Raw genomic sequence first — 19538 nt, 5'->3', positions numbered from 1 at the left:
CACACACACACACACACACACACTACACTTCGCTGCAGGCTGCAGTGCAATTGGGGCTGAATCAATCCTCACACCCCATTGGTTGCTGGCCACTACCAGAGGCTGCCAGTTGCTTCCTGAAACAGCTGAGTCAGCAGCTGACATTAAACACATTTCATCTCCACATCCCTTCCTCTCCGACCAAGAGGCCCTAACCCTGAGTGTGAGTGTAGATAGATAGATAGATCCTTTAATAATCCTTTACAGGAAATTACAGTGTCACAACAGCGTGGACAGACATTACAAACATAACAAACACACATTCCCTCATATGCTAAAATACTTAAATACTACAATAAATACAATAATAAATACTAAATACTATAAGGTGCAAAGAGTGTGAGTGTGAGCGTGAGCGTGAGCGTGAGCGTGAGCGTGAGCGTGAGCGTGAGCGAGGGAGAGAGATCAGAGTGACAAAGGCACTATAACAATTTAGTTTACTTGTCATCCTCAAGGTTCAGGATACATCTTCTCTAAATGCTAATTCAAACTGGAATTGGGTATCAATGCATTAAATCCACATCAACATCCACATCACCTTTAAGGTTGGTTAGGCTTAGGCATCTCTCCCCTTCTTCCAGTATTTACTGTAAAAAAATCCTGGGCAAAGTCCATGCACTTCAAATACCATGGCATAATTGATGTTCCGTTAGAGACGTAATGTTTATTTTCTTATTTGAAATACAATACAGTTAAAGCATAATTTACACAGTTAATTTCTGAACACACACAATGTAATTGCATGAATTGACGTCTCGTAAATGTGTTTCTTGCATGTTGTAAAAATGTAAATACATAAATTGATGTACTCATCACCGAGATCGCAAAGGAAAAATATCCATGATATCTATACTAATTGAGCATAAATTACAGACATTCTGACACATACAATTAAATGATTCGTATAACCGATCACATCCGATGAATTCAGGTGTTTGCGAAAAAACATACATTGGAAAACACCCTGGCATGTGCAATTCTATAACTGCGATAATGTCAATACATTTTCTGTTGCAGTCCTATTTATTGAATCAATAGGGCTATAAAACATTTAGTTATAGATTATGCTTGAACACTGTCCAATTACTTTTTGTCTGATAAAATGGGAGGGCTCAATCTGTGATCTTCAATCCAAATTGTGTTAACGGCCTTCCAAAGGGAAGGCTATTACATATCTAACATCCATGGTTAGGGAATAAGACCAAATATAGACATTAAGAAATGTACGTTTCTTGTCATAAATAATGTTTGAAAGAGAGAAAATCTGATCACACGAATAAGAAGATGGGGGGGCGGGGGGCAGGTTTACAGACTAACTATGGAAGGAATTCAATGCCACAGTGATCGATGCCTAGAGCCACAGTAAAAAAAGAATACGATTTGAATACATGTGCTACAGTTGCATAAAAAAGGAAAATCAAACAATTTTTTCAAACCAACCACTCAAAGAGACACTTTTGATTGGTCAAATACGAAACGAAACGGAATCCATTCAATTAAAAATCGACCAATGGGGAAGGAGGAAAAAGGACATAGCTTTGGTGAGCACGGTTAAAATGCTTCAGAAACACATTAGAAATCCCGAATGCAGAAACACGTTCCCTGTATAGTAATAAATTACTATAATGTGGGATGGTAATATCCTGCAAGTTTGGAATTGCAGTATTCTGTGCATTACCTTGCCATCAGTTTTACACAAGAGAAACTTCAAAACGGCCATTTTGAAAATCTATACATACTTTTTTAGAACCCCAAGTGTATATCTTAACAGTAAGGTAGACAACAAGGAGATGACCAACGGGGCGAGCAGGACCATGCAGAGGAAGATACAAACTCCAACATGAGCTCTCTGTCGCAACATTGGCTCAAACACTTGTAATTTAATACAAGAGATTCCCCTTTAAAAAGGGCAGAAAAAGCACGGGAAATCCACATGTTAAGCCAGAGTACAGGTGGCTTCACATCGGCGACGCCACATCAGAGCTCAGCTCCATGTCCAGAGTGAGGGAATCTGTGGAGGAAACACAGAAACCGGTTTATAGTTGGGACTTTAGGTTAAAAAATAGGCTTTGCCAGAGCCCGGACGGGCAAGGCAGTCCCTGACACATGTGCCAGTTTTATTACGACTTAAGTGTTAACCATTTAGCATACTCTATTATCCAGAGCCACTGAGAGTGGTGCTATAATGAACTGGGCACACATTTCAAGTGAACGTTTCTACACGGCCCCTCTCTGAACACTCATTCTCCCCGAGGGAGGACGGAGAGGTCAAGGAGGGGGAAGAGGAGGAGGAGGAGGAGGAGGAGGAGGAGGAGGAGGAGGAGGAGGAGGAGGAGGAACATCTGTGCTCTGGAAGACTCACCCAAGGGCCCTGGGTTGGACTCTGCTTCATTATGCATCAGGGAGTCCAAGGTACGAGGGGACATGGGAAACAGGTCGCTGGTGTTCCCCGAGTTGGTGCTATGGACAAAACAAGAACCCAGACACATCATTTCATGCATGTAAATCATACACAGACGGATAAGAAATGGTTTATGGTTAGCATCAACACCGGTTTATGTTAATGGCGTGATCTCCACACCAACGCGATTACAATCTCAGTTGTCTATCTGTTTTTTTTAACCAGAAGTGACAGCTGATTCAAACTGATAAGGTTGCTAGCATGCTAAATCTCCCATTGCTATGGGCTACACTTCTCTTGTTACCGTCCTCCACATGCATACATACAGACTGATAGTTAGCAATAGGGTTACATCTTCTATTCTGGTTCTCACAAGTGTGACGTGCCCTCATTTTAACAACGTGTGAGCTTCAAGTAATCAACTGCAAACTTCACTTTCACAAACACTCATTCATCTAGCTAGATGGAGGACAGGTTATGTGTGTAAAAGTGGCAAAAAGACAGTTGGGCAGTTAGTTTCAGGTAGAAGGCAGGACTTTGACAAACGTCAAGGCAAGTATATTTCAAATTCGACCCTTGTTAATGAATGGGCCATATGCCAGTGAAACTACAAACGTTTTGAGTAGTATATTTTAAAAGCTTGAATTAACTGAATAAATTAAATAAACTGCAATACATAGAAGCAATCACCAAAATGTCTGAGAATTTAGGCTGTTATTATAACGGGTTATTAAGCAAATAGGCCTCGAAGGGCATGTGGTTCAAGCCTCATGCATTTACATTTACGGCATATAGAAGACGCTTGTATCCAAAGCGACTTACATCGGTTAATACACACATTGACCGACGGGAGAGTCAACGGTGCAAGGCGACAGCCAGCTCGTCAGGAGCAGTTAGGGTTAAGTGTCTTGCTCAGGGACAGATCAACACTCAGCTAGGAGGAGCAGGGGATTGAACTAGCAACCTTTCGGTTACAAGACTACTGCTCTACCTCCTGAGCTAAGCCGACCCTATGCATGCTCATGCATCATCAAACACACAAACACATCAGTGCACAACAGTTCCCCCTCTTCATCTGGTTAACGCGGCCTAGGTCTAAGTGCAATGAGCCTGTGACGTGAAACTGGTAAAATAAAAAACAGTGACATTGGTAACCCTCTGTGAAAGACAATTCAGAAAACGAATAGAGAGAAAAGCACTGGTTTAAGAAGAGTGTGGATAAAGATTTGTAAAAAAGACAATTCTCCGTAATGGGAAGTCTCCATGCAAGCTTTCAATTGTTAGTTTGGGTGAATCCCTAATAGTAAATTCGGAAATATGCCGTAAAACGTATTCATTGATTGTCACGGTTTCATCGGTTTATATCATTGTGGGATTGTTGAGATTTATGATAGGGGAAATGAAAAGGGCAATGGCAAAAAAAAAGGGTGACTCGAGGAAGATGAAGAAGAAATCATCAGTGGAAAATGACATGGGGTACTCTGGGAGACTGTTTGGGTGAAAGGTTCCTGAAATGGGGTTGGGTAAGATCCAAAGAGACAGTAGGAGTAAGGAGGTGAGTAGGACACTGTGGTGTTGGTGAGAGTTGGGTGGTGAAAGGGAGTGCAACGACACCCTCACAAAACAGGGACACACACACACACACAAACACACACATACACACACACACACACACACACGCACAAACACGCCATCTACAGAAGCGCATACCCTGGGAATGCGTTCCCAAGCAGATCACTGTCCGGGAAGTCCATGAACACGGAGGGACACCTATGGAAACAGGTGAGGATCTCACTGAGGGGAACGTCGCAACACAACAAATAGCAATCAACCCCCCCCCCCCCCCTCCCCCCACCCCTCCACGCCAGCACTGCACGACACCCAGTTATCACCCCAAAAACGCCCGACGCAGACGGCCCTTGTGAGTGTGCACAACGCCATCGGCACCATTGCATTTAGACCTGGCTCACCCGAGGCAGGGGGCACCCCAAAAGGATAGATTTACTTATTTAAAAAAACAAGCGTTTACACCCAAATGTACATGTATTCCCAAGTCAAATGTCTTTAAAGTTCTAACAGTGGATTGCGGAGAAAGGTGGAAGAGGCTGTTGATTATAAAAACGATGAAACATTCCGTGAATGTGTTTCCAAGTGTTCTCTAGTCTCCATAATGGGGCCTTTGTCCTGTTCTCCCCTCCAAGATAGAACTGAACGCTAATGGTGAATGTCTCCATGCCACTTCGTCAAGGCTCCCTTCAAGTGTTCACACCATAAACTCCAGTCATGTAGACGCACGGGGGCATGACAGTGCTACACTGAGCAAAGCTCTTGTTCCCTTGAGGTCTTGCGTCATAGACCTGAGGGCAGTTGCAACCGTGACTCAGTCCAGATTGAAGTCAAACTTGTTTTTGCGTAACAAGTTTTTTGAATCCTTTCCAAGGCTAAATTACATGAATGTTTATTTTCATATGTTTGACATGAATTGAGAGAAACTAATCATTCTTTGTGTCGCTAACGCTTAAAATTAATACTTTGGAACCCTTGAGGGAGAAAATATTGAAATCATGTGTACATGTTAATTCCTTTCGTCTCTATCGGTTAAAATAAGATGAATAAGATGGGGGGAGGCCCCATTTAATGGACAATTATGTCTGCACTCAACACTGGACAATCATGTGGTTTTCGGTCGCCTAGCAACAATAAATGCCATCCCTTCAGCACGCATGGCGCTTCACCCAGCGGCGTGCTTGGTAAAGCACGCCCACCCGCCTGTACGGTACTCGCCACTCTCTTCCGCAAGACCAGAATAAAACACACTCACACGCACAATGATGGAAACCACAGAGCAGAGCTGAAATGCTTACTCAGGGAAAGGAGAACAGGAAGAACAACTACAAAAGAAGGATCGCCTCGTAACCGAAGGAGCTCACATGCTGTTCACAGAGGAAGAGCGTCATGCTTACGATTCATGTAAGCATCAGACTTTAAGGGGACGGGGTGGATTACTCACGGGGTAACGCAGATGAACTTGGTCTTCAGGTACGGCTGAATGGCTGGAATGACAAGGGGAGAGAGGCAGGCTTTGAAGAGTAGTTTCATTCGGGGGGAAGTAAATCAAAAACATAAAAGAAACCGCATGAAGGGTTTTTTATTCGGTTCTATAATGCACAACCCTAGGGAACCCACTCATGAACTACATGATATTCCATGCGGGGAAGGAGCAAAGGTATTTTAAGAGGTCGATTGTGTAGACTTGAGCAGCTCACCTGTAAAGTTTGTTTTGAATAGAAAAATACATATAGAGACAGTACAAAGGTATTTCTATACCCTGCTTTAATATTGTCAAGTCAAAATGCTTAACCCCAGGGAACCCACTCATACACTACATGATTAAATACATTTTCTCTGTGGGGAATGGATGATGCCAAGGCCAGGTATTTTAAAAGGTCCAGTGTGTAGAAATTGTAGCTTGTAGCTCACAAGTAAAGGTCATTTTAAATAGAATGCAATCACATGTCATCATGGTAAATAATACCCATCAATTTCCGTTTAGCGGAAATTTCTTAGACATTATTGTACTATTATTTTTGCATTATTTAGAATTTGTATTTTACTTTTCTTCAAGGGAGGGTATCTGTTCCCAGGTAAAGGCACTGTCTGCATTACGTTGATATAGAAATATAATAAACAGCCTTTCAATTAAAACAAAGTAAAAAAAAAAAAGGAGCTCACTGTTCATGGGGTCTCCTCCCACGTCCGGCTCCGGGACTGCCTCGGGCCGGCAGTACTTCCCGAAGGCGTCCTCCTTGGGGATCTCGGGGAAGAGGTAGACGAGCGGCGAGACCAGGATGTTGGTGGCGTCCATGATCTTGTAGCCCATGATGATCTCAGCGAAGGACATGCTGTTGAGCTGCTGCTTGGTGTACGGCTCCACTGATTGGATCTGGGTCTTCCCTGCGACACAAACCTCCGTTCCTTTAGTTGTTGTCTTTGGGGTGGTTTGCCGGTGTCACAAGGTGTTGTGGACTGTGTGTTGGATGATGTGCTGCTTTAAGCAGCCTCACCTGCCCCGCCCCCCCCCCCCCTCGAGTCTGGCAGATTGAGCTGTGCGATTGGGTGAGGCTGTACACACCATCCATGCACACAGGCTAGATCATGCCTCACCGCGCAAACACACACACACACACACTCAAGGAGCGCTCTGACATGGCAGGATGGAGCACTTGCTCTGTGTCTAATATTACTTCAAACTCTACAATAATGTGATTTACTCATCATCAAGCGGTGTGCTGGTGTGAGACGAGCCCAGTAAAGACCCGTGTTCGACAGGGATAACGACTACATGGGGGTTCACCACGCGGAGGTCAGGGTGGAGACAAAGGCCACAATGGAAAACAGAAACACTTTGTCAACGTGGCGGCATCTGAAGACGCTATAAACACACTTTTTAAATAAAGTAAGTGTCAAATAAGTGAGCAGTTAGGGTTAACTGCTCTACCTCCTGAGCTAAGCCGACCCATACTGTCTAGAGTATTTTTTAGAGTATGTTTTTCCCTTGGTTAGAGGGAATAGCGGGTATGTGTCTGTCTCTCTGTGTTACCTTTCTTGTTTAGCTGGAAAGACCTTACTCGTAACAAAAGGCAACTCTGCGGGCCGATGTCTTTTTGTTTAAAGTATTAAGAAGAAAGTGAATCTCATAACTGTTGATTGACTGGACTGTTGTATGAATGACTGATGACGATGAATCCCCTTATACGTCTTCTAAAAACTACTGATCGGCCTGAATGGTGCATGACTGATGGATCAATCATCTAATCCGCTCTCTAAAAAACAGATGATCGGCCTGACCTGTCCATCACTGTCGATCAATCATCTAATTGGCTCTCTAAAAACCGGATGGACGGATGACGGAGAGCCTCACCGTTGATGTCCTTCTCCACCCAGGTGAAGGTGATGCCGCCCTCCTTGCTGCTCTCACTGAAGCGGAGCAGGAAGGTGCCTGGGGGCTTGGGGCTCAGGATGGCCCTCTCCCTCTCTTTGCTGATGAAGCCCATGATGTACCTGCACGAGTGGAACACACCGAGAGTCTGGTCACGAGACGCAAGGGAGTCAAACGCCTAATCAGCAGCCACAGATGGGACCACGGGATGCTGGAGCTTACTCAAACAAACGCAATCAACGAGATTGTAAAACTAAGCTGAAACTGCACAAGGGAAATCTGCACTTTTCTACCTAAGACTGCAATATTGGGTATAAAATCATTGTATTATTGTATTCAAACATTGATGTAAAGTCTCATGTGTGTCACAGATAAGGCGACAGACTTACATTTTTGTTTGTAATAGGGATGGGTCAGAATATTCGATTATTCGTTCCCGAGGGTCAAAGTCGATTTTTAACATTTGGGCCGTTAACATTTTTTCCCATTCAAATAAACAAGAATTAACGGATGGAACTAATGTTGGACAGGTATTATCCCTCTCACTTGCCATAGAAAATAAATGAAGACCATTCATTTATAGGGGGACTATTTGTTTATCAACACGGTGGATGTGCGTGCAGAATTATCACCATAGGAAAATTTGTTTGGTTGCCAACCGATTGGCATGGTTATCTCCGTGTGTTTAATTTGCAGTTGCGTTGTTAACTAGCGATGTTGTCAGCTTACTGTTACATTCAACTGTAATCAGAAAACGTGGTTATATGCTATAGACCCTATAGTATCTGTGGTATAAAGGCTGGGACGAATTTCAAATGATAAATACGTACTCTTTATGTTGAAAGTATAGACCGTTGCGATTCAGCCTTTATACCGCAAATACAATAGCATCTTACTGCGTTTTTGGATTACAGTTTAATGCATTTTTCAAAATTTACCAGCTCTCGTTTTGACTACCTTAGCAAGTATTTGTTGTTTTGCGTTTAAGATATTAAATGATTTCTTGCCGATGATCCATGGCTGCCTTTGTGAATGTCGGCACACATCGAATAATCGATTATTCGTTCATACCACCCACCGATTATTCGACCACGAATAATTTGAGTTATTCCCATCCCTGGTTTGTAATAACATCATGTTCTGATCCATCTGGGATCAATACGAGTTTGAGGACACAAAAGGACCCCCAGCCGCGTCGTCTTACCCCTCGTTCCACAGAGCCAGGATGTACTTCTTCACCAGGTCGATGATGTTGTCCAACCACACCCAGAAGGAGAAGCCTTTCCCTGCCATGTTCTCCTAGAGGAGGGGGGGGGGGGGGGGAACCAAAAAGTCTGGTGAAACCTCAGGTCCACCTATACAGTCGTGTACCGATGAAAGACGGTCGACTCTTGGGTGAACTTCAGATAAATTACCTTACAGAACTTGGCCCAGGTGATCTGGCAGCCAGAGTAGTTAACGCACGGCCCTGAATCCGAAACAAACGCCGTGTCAACATTGTAATCATCTTCATCGCTACCGCGCGCACACTTTAAATCTTTTGATTTTCACACAGTTAACGATAAACAAAAACATGATTATGATTCCAGACATTCGCTGTGGGGTTCTTAGCTCTCGCTCCCTCGCGTCCTCTCACCTAGGAGCTTCTCTGCCAGGGTGGTGAGCTGCTCAATAGTCAGGCCTCTCTTGGTTGTGGAGGAGAACTGCCAGCTCAACACCTCTGCCACCTGGTCCCAGGTACCCACGGGGGGCTTGGTGAAAAAGTTGACGTTCTGGAGGGACACACACATATAAACACACACACACACACACACACACACACACACACACACACACACACACACACACACACACACACACACACACACACACACACACACACACACACACACACACACACACACACACAATCCAGAAATGAATGTAAAAATAAAACAAACAAACCTCTTTATGCTTGCTAGGAATCAAAGCAACAACATATTTGCAGTATTCACCAAATAATGCAAAGTAAAGAAATTTTTTTAAGCATGCTTTTGGTATGAGATACTGTTACTATAAATAGTGTTCTTTAGACAAATGTGAACAAAAAGTAAATTAACCAGAGTTCTCTTTATGTCGAGGAACACACTGAATAATAATAATTATTTTAAAGACATTCAAAATACACACATTTTCTATAAGGCCAGTTCAGCCCCCGCAACACAAGAGGGCGCTGTCGTACCTTGGGGTGATTGGTGAGCATGTTGTACCACAAGATGGAGGCCCAGGCGTTGGGCATCTGGCAGATGTTGGAGATGACCACAACTGGCAAGGAGTGGGTCTGCAATATCAAATCAATATCGATACAATTAGACATGAACAACTTAACCTCTAAAGATTGCGGTTACAGTTACAGTAAAATTGCCGAGGTGGACGAGTTATGTTACATCAATATAAAAAGGGGTTATCTCCTTCCCCTGGGTGTTAACTGCACCTTGTACGTTTTCCCATTAGCAGCCTCTAGTGGCTTGAATAGTAGCTACAGATCGAACACGGAGGTGGGACAAAAGTGGACCAGGATAAAACACGGTAAGGTAACAAGGAAAAAAAACTTCCCCGGATGGATTGGATGGCCACATTTCATTCTTGAGAAAAAATATTTGTGAAAGGAGTACATGGCTTCCCGCTTCAAAGCAGACAGCGCCTCTGACAAAAGCATGCACCCTGGGCTACAAAGCAGGTCATTCAGATAAGATTACACGCGCGATGAACAGTGCACTTCTCCCTTTACATCAAACAGAGACGCCCCCATGCAACACAGCAAGATGACACAACTGCTAGCTCAGTATTACCTTTCATTTCCTGTATGTAACGACGACTGCATTGACAACGTGTTCTTTGTAGTGTGGTGTGCCGGCGCACGCACGCATGCAAACACACACACACACACACACACACACACACACACACACACACACACACACACACACACACACACACACACACACACACACACACACACACACACACACACACACACACACACACACACACACACGCACGCACACACGTATACACACACAGCTCTAGATTCAGATCACGTGTCTTGCACGCAGGACTGTGCTAGAGCAGACATTCACTTGGTCACGGCAGCATGAACAGCACAGCCAGCGTGGGTGCACGGTTAAATAGACTGAAGCAGGTGGAGTCCGACCGTCAGCTCAGTAGGATGCTGTGTCGACACACGGTTGGATGCTTCAATTCACGGTTACTTTAAATACTGAATGACTTGTGAATACTTATTAGCATGTGGTTGATCAAACCAATCGTAGTAGTCGGTTCTGGCTATACTAAAACATCTGTTTCCAAAGTCATAAGTCAAAATGACTTGCTCGTAGGCAGAATCGGCACAACAAAGGGATTTGGACCAGTTCGATTGGCAACGGATGTTTGAGTGAAACCCGGAAAGAGGGTTACAATGGTTTAATCACCAAGACCGGTATTGTCTGCTACATAAGTGCTCTACCATTCTCTTATTTACCAATAAGAGCATACACAAAATGTTTGTACTTTCATTTCGAAGCAGCTAAGAACCCAGAGCACATTAGAATGAGTGGCACACCATTCAGTGGGAATCAATCCACCGCCTCCGGCATGGCGTGACCCTCTGTCAGGGTTAATGCCTTGCTCTACCAGTTGAGATAGGCAATGCAGTAGCATCGTCTATCTCTCACCAGTCGCCCATCGTAGCCTCATGGCTCGTAACAACCACTGGGGTGAATGTGATCCCTGGTCCCTTGTGTGGGTTGAAATGATATCAAAACGACTCCTTCACTACAAGGAGGCCCCAGCTGCCACTGAACCAAATACCCACAGTGTGTGGTCCTGACTCCACAATAGTGGAACAAGCTCCCCACTGACGTCATGACAGTATAAACACGACAATTTCCGCAGTAGCCTGAAAACTCATCTGCTCAGACTGCATCTGGAAAGATGCATCTGCCCATGGGAAAAAAACGATTATATATTATATATATATTATGATTATATATATATATATATATATATATATACCCTATGTCTATCTCTTCATTCTAAAATGTCATGAGTACTTGCAATTTATGTGCTGTCACTTTATGGTTAAATGCACTTCATTTAAGTCACTTTGGCTAAGAGGGTCAGCTTAATAAATGCATTGTAAAAAGAAGGAACCGAGTATGTATGGACCGCATGTTTCCACTATTCCGATACCGAGGGGTCCTCCCTTCTGCCCCTCGTCCTCACCTCCAGATCTATCTTCAGGCCCTGGTGGTAGACCTCTGTCTCGAAGGTGATGAGGTGGAGCTCCTCGGTGACGATCAGCGAAGCCTGCAGAGAGAATACAGTTCAGGTCAGAAGTTCAGGTCTGCATGTAAATGAGGCGTTTATATACAAGAAATTATAATAATCAACAAGAACATCCTTTTGTTCTTGCAGAGGATACAAGCTGGATTTACCAACAAAGAATTCACTGCTAGTCATGTCTCATTCTTTTTTTTCAAGGTCTTATAATGTCTCAATTGCCGGAAGTGTAAAGGGAGACGGAAGGAGTGGGTTGAAAGAGAGAGGACTCTGTATTAGGACAAGGTTGCTTTAGGGTTAACATGTACATGTCTGTATGTGTGTGTGTGTGTGTGCGCGCGCGTGTGTTCGTGTGCACTCACGTCGCTATTTGTCCGGCCGCCATTGCCGCACCTCTGCTCTCTTAACGTCTGCAAGGAAACGGAGAAGTCGTTAGTCATTAGAGGAGGAACACTATTAAAAACAGGCTCCCATTCCAGGCAGCTAATAATAGGTGCATTGGCCTCACCAAGTGTTTGAATTCGGCAGACAGGCTGCCATTGTTCGACTCTTCCATGTTCATGACTTTGGTGTTGGTGCCCAGGATGTTGAACTTCCTTGACCTGAAAAACAATAACTGAATAAAAATCTTTTTGCACACAATTTGTTCTCTAACCATGGAGTTAATGGAAGGTGACAAATATATTTGTAACATGTTCAATCCAAAAAAGAACAAAAATGTAGAATCTTACCCTCGAATTGCAGCCACATCCCCCGATTCCCTGAAAATGAATACAGGAGAAAAATATTATTGAAAATCGATTAGTTCTTGGTCCTACTTGTAATCATGATATCGAGTGTGATGTGTGTGAGGCTTAACTCACTTATCAATACAGACTTTGATCTTCAGCTGGTAATTCAGTTCAGGAAACTTTACCAGTAACCTGCACAAATAAATGTTGTATCATCAAACATTACCCTGTATTTTCTTAAATGTTTGGGATGGTAGAAACCGTCTATTATTGAAAAACAATACAACGCCTCCTCATGAATACCTGACTTTGTTGGTGAACTGCACTCCTGTTTTGATGACTAGCGGTCTGTCTGGATGCATTGGCATACAGGGCTGTCTTTCGACCACAAAGGCACTGGAACAGATGGTATAAATATTTGATTTAACCACACGCACAAGCACACACACACAAACCAGAGATAAAACAGAAGAACATCTTGAAAACAATCCAGGATCATACCAAAAAATATGGTACTATGTGTGGCAAAACTACACATAGTACCCCAATATAGGTTGTGAGACAATCCTGATCAGACAGGTCCACATCGTGTTCTATCATCAGTCTGGCCATAAGCCCCATTGAAAACCTCTCCTAAACACGTCAAACTGACGAGTTTAAGTTCATGAAGAACATTGCCGCACAGAATTTCAACAAACAATGTTGAACATTGTTTGTTGATCATTGGCAAGGCCGTCACTCGGTTATTTACAAAGATCGGCCTTGATTAAACAACGTAAGGCCGTACAAATATTTTGGAAATCAATTGCATAACCCTATCCCGAACCCTTGCATAAGGCTACAAACATTCACTCGGCCCCCTTTGCTAACCTCTTCATGAGGTTCCTGAACAGGTCGACGATCTTCTCCTCCAGGGCTGGCCGGTGCTGGATGATGGGGTCTCCCTTGTAGGAGACCTTCTGCTGCAGCTCCTCCAGCTTCTTGATCTGCTGGCGGATCTGGAGCTGGGACTCGGCAAGAGACGTAATCCTGCGGGGAAGTAGAGGGGGAAGAGATAAGATTCATGCCTTTGACATGTTGATCCACATTCTGCCACTCTGGTATAAGGAGGGGTCTGATTAATCGATTATGCGATTATGGGTGCCTGATGGTCAAAATCGATGTTTAACATTTGGAAGGTTACTTTTTTTTTTATTCACCTTGAAATAAACACTAAGTAACGGACGTAACTAATGTTGGTTCTGCGGCACTATTTTCTTTCGGCGATTCATGCATAGAAAAACAATGTCAATGTCAGCACACATTGAATAATGTATTTATAAAGGAGTATAAATAAATCCTGCCCCCTTACGGGGGCAGGATATTCCAGCAGTTGTTTATGAGTCACTTTGGAGCAAAGAGCCCGATAAAGTAAATTCCAAATTGTAAACAATCTTTTAGAAAATGCCCACACATTTCTATTTTTGACATTGTTCCATTCAAATAAATGTCAAAGCGGCAAATCATGTATTGTGGCTCCCCGACCGAAAAGCTTTGTCACCGTCTTGAACGGGTTCAGGGTTACCATGTCTCCAGGCGGTCCAGGCAGATGTTGGGCGGCCCGCCGATACAGGCGATCTGCTGCCTCCGCTTCCAGTCGGCCAGCTCCTCGTCCGTCAGGTTCTTCTGAACAAAGTCCATGGCCGTCAGCAGACCCCCCATCTCCGTCACGATTTGCTGGAAGAAGAACAGAGCGACGCCAGTCAGTCCACCCACCCTCAAGAGAGGACGTTTCTTTCTTCATGATCTCATTAGTCAATTATTGTTCTCAGTTCCTTGTAGTCTCATTTCCACCTTTTTTTTTTTTCACCTAATTGAAGGGATTTTTCAATTTTTTCTTCAATTTTTGAAGAAAAAATTTAACAATTATTGTATTGGCAGTACAGGAAAAAGCAACAGGGAAGCGGGTTGAAGAAGAGGGGGAATGAGATGTAGCAGTAGACAGATGGGAATCGAACCTGAGTCGGTATAATATTGCCTACGTGGTTAGCGCATTAAACCACCAAACTGACCCTTCACTACACACTTGGCTTACAACTTCTCCTTCTACTTATTTTCAGTTGTAAGGTTAACCAATAATTGAGTGCATTTCTGTAATTGTACGTCCCTTCAATAAGGTTTGATGCTGTTATTGCTTAATGTACATCAACCAAAGATGAATGGCTTTCACGACGACATTCTGCCTTCACACTAGCTGACTTGTCATCTGGAGAAACTCGAGCCTAGGATCTTTTCCCTCCCATCTCCCTCCCCTCATTAGAAGTCAGGTCAATACATTGACTTGGCTCTGGTTACACCCCAGCAGCCTTCCGGACTGAACGGCGTGGCTAATCGTACCCTCCTCAGCTGGTCCAGGGCACTCAGCATCTGCTCCAGCTGGGCCATCTTCTGCCTTGTGGCCGCAGCCTGGCTGTTGCCGTTCAGGTCCTGGGACAGCTCTGAAGAGCACGAGAGGGTGGAGACATTGTTTACTTTCTTTGAAAATCTATAGGCTGAAAATCTGTCCCCCAAGTCCGTTGTTTCATCAGGATTAAATTAAAACCCATTAAAGCAATGCACACCTCCTTGGCTTTTTAGGGTCTTGTAGTTAAAGTCAAAGTCGTCCTGTAGATTCTCAAGCATTTTCATCTTCTGCTCCATGTCCTGCAAACGACACATAGGCATTTCAAATCCATTATGTTCTCTGTTCAAACATGGGAGTCAATGTATGGGTGACACACTTTGATACACACAAATAAATAAATATAAATATCGGTTATATATTGATGGTCTTTTCAGCAAAATGGACAGGCCCTACCTGCACCCTCTTCCTGATGTCCTGGAGGTTGTGCTCTAGGATCTGCTGTTTCTCCGTAACCACGGTCCCGGAGGGATGCGCCGCCTGGCCGTCCTGCAGAGGCAATATCATCATCATCATCATCATCATCATCACCATCATCATCATCAACACCACCACCACCAGTTAATCCTTCACAATGATATACTATGTATATAAAGTAAATATATATACGGTCATAAAAGTATCAAAATGATCTCTAGACTATGTAAATAGAGCAAAGTGCGGTGCAGGATTATTTATATAAGACGTGTTTTCATACGAGTTGATATTTCTTTCTAATGATCTACCTTATCTACATCAAGGTCCAGGTGCTAACCTTGGGGATGCTTCTGTCCAAATCCAAAGATATGTGAAACATTATCCACACAAATGTACCTTTTCGCTATTATTTTGACTATAGCAATCGGATCTATGACTTATAACTGAAAATGTAACAGCTAATAACAGCCAACACGACACAAGTGTTGCACTTGGGTTTGCTATTTGTTCCCGTCTATTCTGAAATGCCCCTTTGTCTAAAATTAGGGAAACGTAACTAATTTCTCAGTTCAATAACTGGACCGATTTCCCCGATTAAAATACACTGCACGACTTCAGGCCTGGCATTGAACACTGGCATCTACAAATCCCTATGGGTCCAGATGACGACATCCCTATGGCTCCAGACGAACCCTACCCCCGTCCGTCCCATCACACACACCTGAGCCGCGGTGGTGGCCGTCTGCAGCAACCTCTGCTCCTCCCACAGGCAGCGCGCCACGATGCGCGCGATCTCCATGGGCTTCTCCAGGTACTTGCTCTGGAGGTGCTGCTTGATGCGGCGAAGGTTGTGCTGGTACAGGACGTTGTTCTCCTGCAGGAAGCGGCTGTACTGCTGGTCGATCTCGCCCAGCAGGTTGTGGAACACCAGGGTGGCGTGGGACTCCTTGTTGGCGGCGTAGGCCCTGGAGATCACAACACCACGGATGTGGTCAGGGTTTAACAAATGGGGTATTCTGAGTGCCATCCATTCTGGGTGGATTGGGGCCGAGATACAGCCAAATAGAATTACAAAAATAAAGCATTGTACAGCATATAGAATAAAGAAAGATTGATGAAGACATAAAAAAAAAGGATACAATATTTGTATATGTAAACATTTTTCAAATATATGGTGAAAGAAATGTGCGGTTGAGAAATTTTGTACAGTTGCATAAATGGCCAGGGGTGCCTATTTATTTAGTTGTAATTACGGCTAGTGGTGAAGGTTGCATTTGTTTGCCAATAAGCAAAACCTTTGGAGTAGTTCTACTGGCTGAGCATACAATTCCTTATCATGGTGCCTTTTGGCACTTTAGGGTTGTATGATGAATGTTGATAAACTTCCTGGGAACTTCCTGGCTCACTACCAGTAAAAGTGACCTATGTGAAACTCGAAAAAACACACCATGTACCGGAGAGAATGCCAAAGCATTGTTATTAATATGATAATTGACCACGACTATTTGGTCATATTGAGTAATTTAGCCGATACTTTCAGCAAAAGAAAAGAACAATGAAAACAGAAAAAAGTCAATAACGTTAAGGTAAGGGTGGTGATCAACTTCCAGGGAACTTCATGGTTCACTACCAGTAAATGTGACCTATGTGAAACCTGAAAAACACACCATGTACCGGAGAGAAGGCCAAAGCATTGTTATTGATATGATAATTGACCATGACCACTTGGTCATATTGAGTAATTTAGCCGATACTTTCAGCCAAAGAAAAGTACAATGAAAACAGAAACAAGTCAATAACGTTAAAGTAAGGTGTATGGTCTCTTTTACAGTCAAGGATGACTGCCTACAAGTTAGACTGCTGGGGACACTGAGGGATCGAACACAGTCCCTTTCGGCTGGGAGTCGTACACCCTAATCCCCATAACTGATCCCATATCTGGGGGCCAGTGGCACATATCTGAGGAACACCTACCAGTCCTGGCTCTCGATCCAGGGAGCGAGGAACTGCCGTAGCTCCATGGGGAAGCTGTCGCTGTACAGGTGGTAGAGCTGTTCCAGGTACCTGGTCTCCAGCTGCTGCAGCTGGTTCCACTGAGCCATCGTGACCCCTGGAGCCTCTTCAAACCACCACACGGCCAAAAGGAGGATTATTAAGTTGTTTTCTTCTTAAGAAACGCTGTGACTTTAAATGAGGTGGACCATTCATGCCAAACAGCATGTTTCGCACATGTGAAACAGACCCAATCAGACAGCTGCTCTTTCGTAAGAAACTACCGCTTGCCAAGAACCAAAAAAAAAGGACGCTTCTTGATTAGCAATGCTACTTCTACTTCCTTTTCACTGAAAGCTCCGCCTCCTCCAAGAAATACCGGCCTTCCCAGCTGTCAACTAGCCTACCTGATCGGCTGATGGATTAGATGTCATCCCCCTCCCCCAGATATCTTATATTACTCTCATAAAAAATCTATAGCAGCGAGACAAATACACAGTTTGTCGCTGTTGTCCTTAGTGACACGGTTGAGTGATGTATTCCAGAGAACAATGTTGCAATGTTTTTTTTTTTGTTACAACAGTTCACCTGTTTACATTAAAATATGTACTACTATTACAGGCGAGGGGTTATTCTACAAAATTGTTGCCAAAAAAAGGACTCTAATGCATTGCAACATTGGTACGATTACTAAGAGAAGCAATGAGTTGTTTTATACTTTTAGAAGACAAGGCATATCTAGGCCTACACACCCATCACACAAATAACTGAAAACATACAAGGCAGCTACAGATGTATCCTTCTTTTCCCATTACTACTAAAATTGACACTGAAGGTTCGACAGCACACGTGTTAAGAATATTTGAGCAAATAATAACAACAACACGGACACACAAATAAAAACACTACACTATTAAGCAGCAACAACACTGATATTACAGATTTGTAAATAGATTTGTAAACATAGTTTTCGCATCCTAATTTCGTTTCAAGAGGAACGTGTGTTGAATAAAAAAGGCCAAGAACAATAATTGAGGGACTTCAAGCCGGTTGCTTTTTAGTTGAACTTGTGACATGTTAAAATTTCACAGACTTCTTGTTGGATTCCCAGATCTGTTTTCTGCATCAATCTGTATCAATCTACAACACGCCGATCTAAGCATTTAAAACATTAGGTCCCGATGATTACTGCTAATTACGGTGGTTAAAACCTTGCACCTATGCTGTTGACATATTGTCATCAATAGTCATCTTCAAATAAACAATGGTGGGTAATCTTCATATTTACCAAAGTCATGGTAAGACCCCACTATAAGGCCACAACCATGTCAACAATGAGGATAGTTCAGTACTGGCAGTCTGCAACTGCACTGCAATCATAACCATAGTTTTGAAGATGATGTCCAGTCAAGACATCATACTGAGGCTCTCTCCCCATCAGGTTAGCTACATCCAGCTTTAGGACACGATACCCTGCAGCAGGTACCGAGATGGGCGTGACGACTATAGTCAGCCAACAAGATCATAATAAACAGGATAAACACTGTACTTAAATATATGAAATATAAAATGATTCAGCTACTAGGCTTATTATAGTAGTCGAATACACACAGAAAAAAAAACGTACAAAATTTAAAGGAAAGTGCACTTGTATACAGCAGCACTGACGTCAATGATAAACAAACATAAGCAAGCAAGAACATAAATCAAACCAGATTTTCCGCCAACTAGGTCTATAACACAACTTTATACGTGAACCTTTGATGACAAGTTTGGATGGCATCAATGGCCTACTTGCCACTATTGAAAATGCACGGCGTCGACTCGACTGCAATGCAATGGATACTCTAGAAAGAGGCTGAACTAATTTTCAGCATTGAACGAAATGAAAAACATACACACAGATAACAATGAACAGTAGGCTATAACTTCATGACACGTACCTGGCTTGTTTTTCCTCGGTTGGAAAGTTGGTCAGCAACGAATAAATGTGGAATGCAGATTGGTGTAAATAAGGGGCCTAAAATCCTAGATCTATGTTTGTTTTTATACTAAATAAAAATCAGTCTCGTCGTATTTGATACACGGCGAAGACTTCTCCTGTGCGCATAGTTCTTTTTCCAGCCCACCCCTGCATTGCAGCCGCTCCAACCATCCACGACCCGTCAATTCAAAGATTGGCGTGTACAGAAACCAATCACGAACCACAAGATTGTTCCGGCCTATCATTGTTTCGTTTATTGCCGTCGAAGGCGGGAT

The 19538-nt window shown here is 43.4% G+C and overlaps 1 protein-coding gene across 3 annotated transcripts; it reads right to left on the bottom strand.

Annotated features, from left to right (window-relative positions):
- Positions 1–245: 245 nt before the first annotated feature.
- stat3 (signal transducer and activator of transcription 3 (acute-phase response factor)) lies at positions 246–19430 on the bottom strand. 3 transcript variants are annotated; one of them, XM_056579187.1, is made up of 24 exons: positions 19223–19430; positions 17262–17406; positions 16009–16252; positions 15267–15359; positions 15031–15112; positions 14807–14907; positions 13995–14146; positions 13301–13459; positions 12734–12826; positions 12563–12622; positions 12431–12460; positions 12208–12301; positions 12062–12109; positions 11643–11726; positions 9601–9699; positions 9016–9151; positions 8795–8847; positions 8584–8678; positions 7362–7501; positions 6173–6394; positions 5451–5493; positions 4151–4234; positions 2402–2499; positions 246–2050 (listed from the first exon to the last, which is right to left on the bottom strand). In XM_056579187.1, exons 2-24 carry the CDS (start codon positions 17387–17389, stop codon positions 1998–2000), a joined length of 2391 nt encoding a protein of 796 aa, XP_056435162.1. In that variant the 5' UTR covers positions 17390–17406; positions 19223–19430; the 3' UTR covers positions 246–1997. The 3 variants fall into 3 exon arrangements, with proteins under 3 accessions (XP_056435162.1, XP_056435169.1, XP_056435179.1); XM_056579194.1 differs by having other exon boundaries at positions 4151–4210; positions 19223–19429; XM_056579204.1 differs by lacking the exon at positions 4151–4234 and having other exon boundaries at positions 19223–19429.
- Between the last annotated feature and the right edge of the window lie 108 nt (positions 19431–19538).

This window comes from Gadus chalcogrammus, chromosome 2, assembly GCF_026213295.1.
Source record: "Gadus chalcogrammus isolate NIFS_2021 chromosome 2, NIFS_Gcha_1.0, whole genome shotgun sequence".
Lineage (NCBI taxonomy): Eukaryota > Metazoa > Chordata > Actinopteri > Gadiformes > Gadidae > Gadus > Gadus chalcogrammus.
Note: the sequence above shows the minus strand (reverse complement) of the source record. Positions and strands in the feature narration are given on the sequence as shown.

Coding starts and splice junctions, on each gene's coding strand:
- stat3 (XM_056579187.1), bottom strand. CDS start 17,389: ATGGCTCAGTGGAACCAGCTGCAGCAGCTGGAGACCAGGTACCTGGAA. Junction 13,460..13,994: donor CTGGACCGCCTGGAGACATG/GTAACCCTGAAC, acceptor ACTTCCCCGCAG/GATTACGTCTCTTGCCGAGT. Junction 6,395..7,361: donor GGTGGAGAAGGACATCAACG/GTGAGGCTCTCC, acceptor TTTGTGTCGCAG/GGAAGACCCAGATCCAATCA.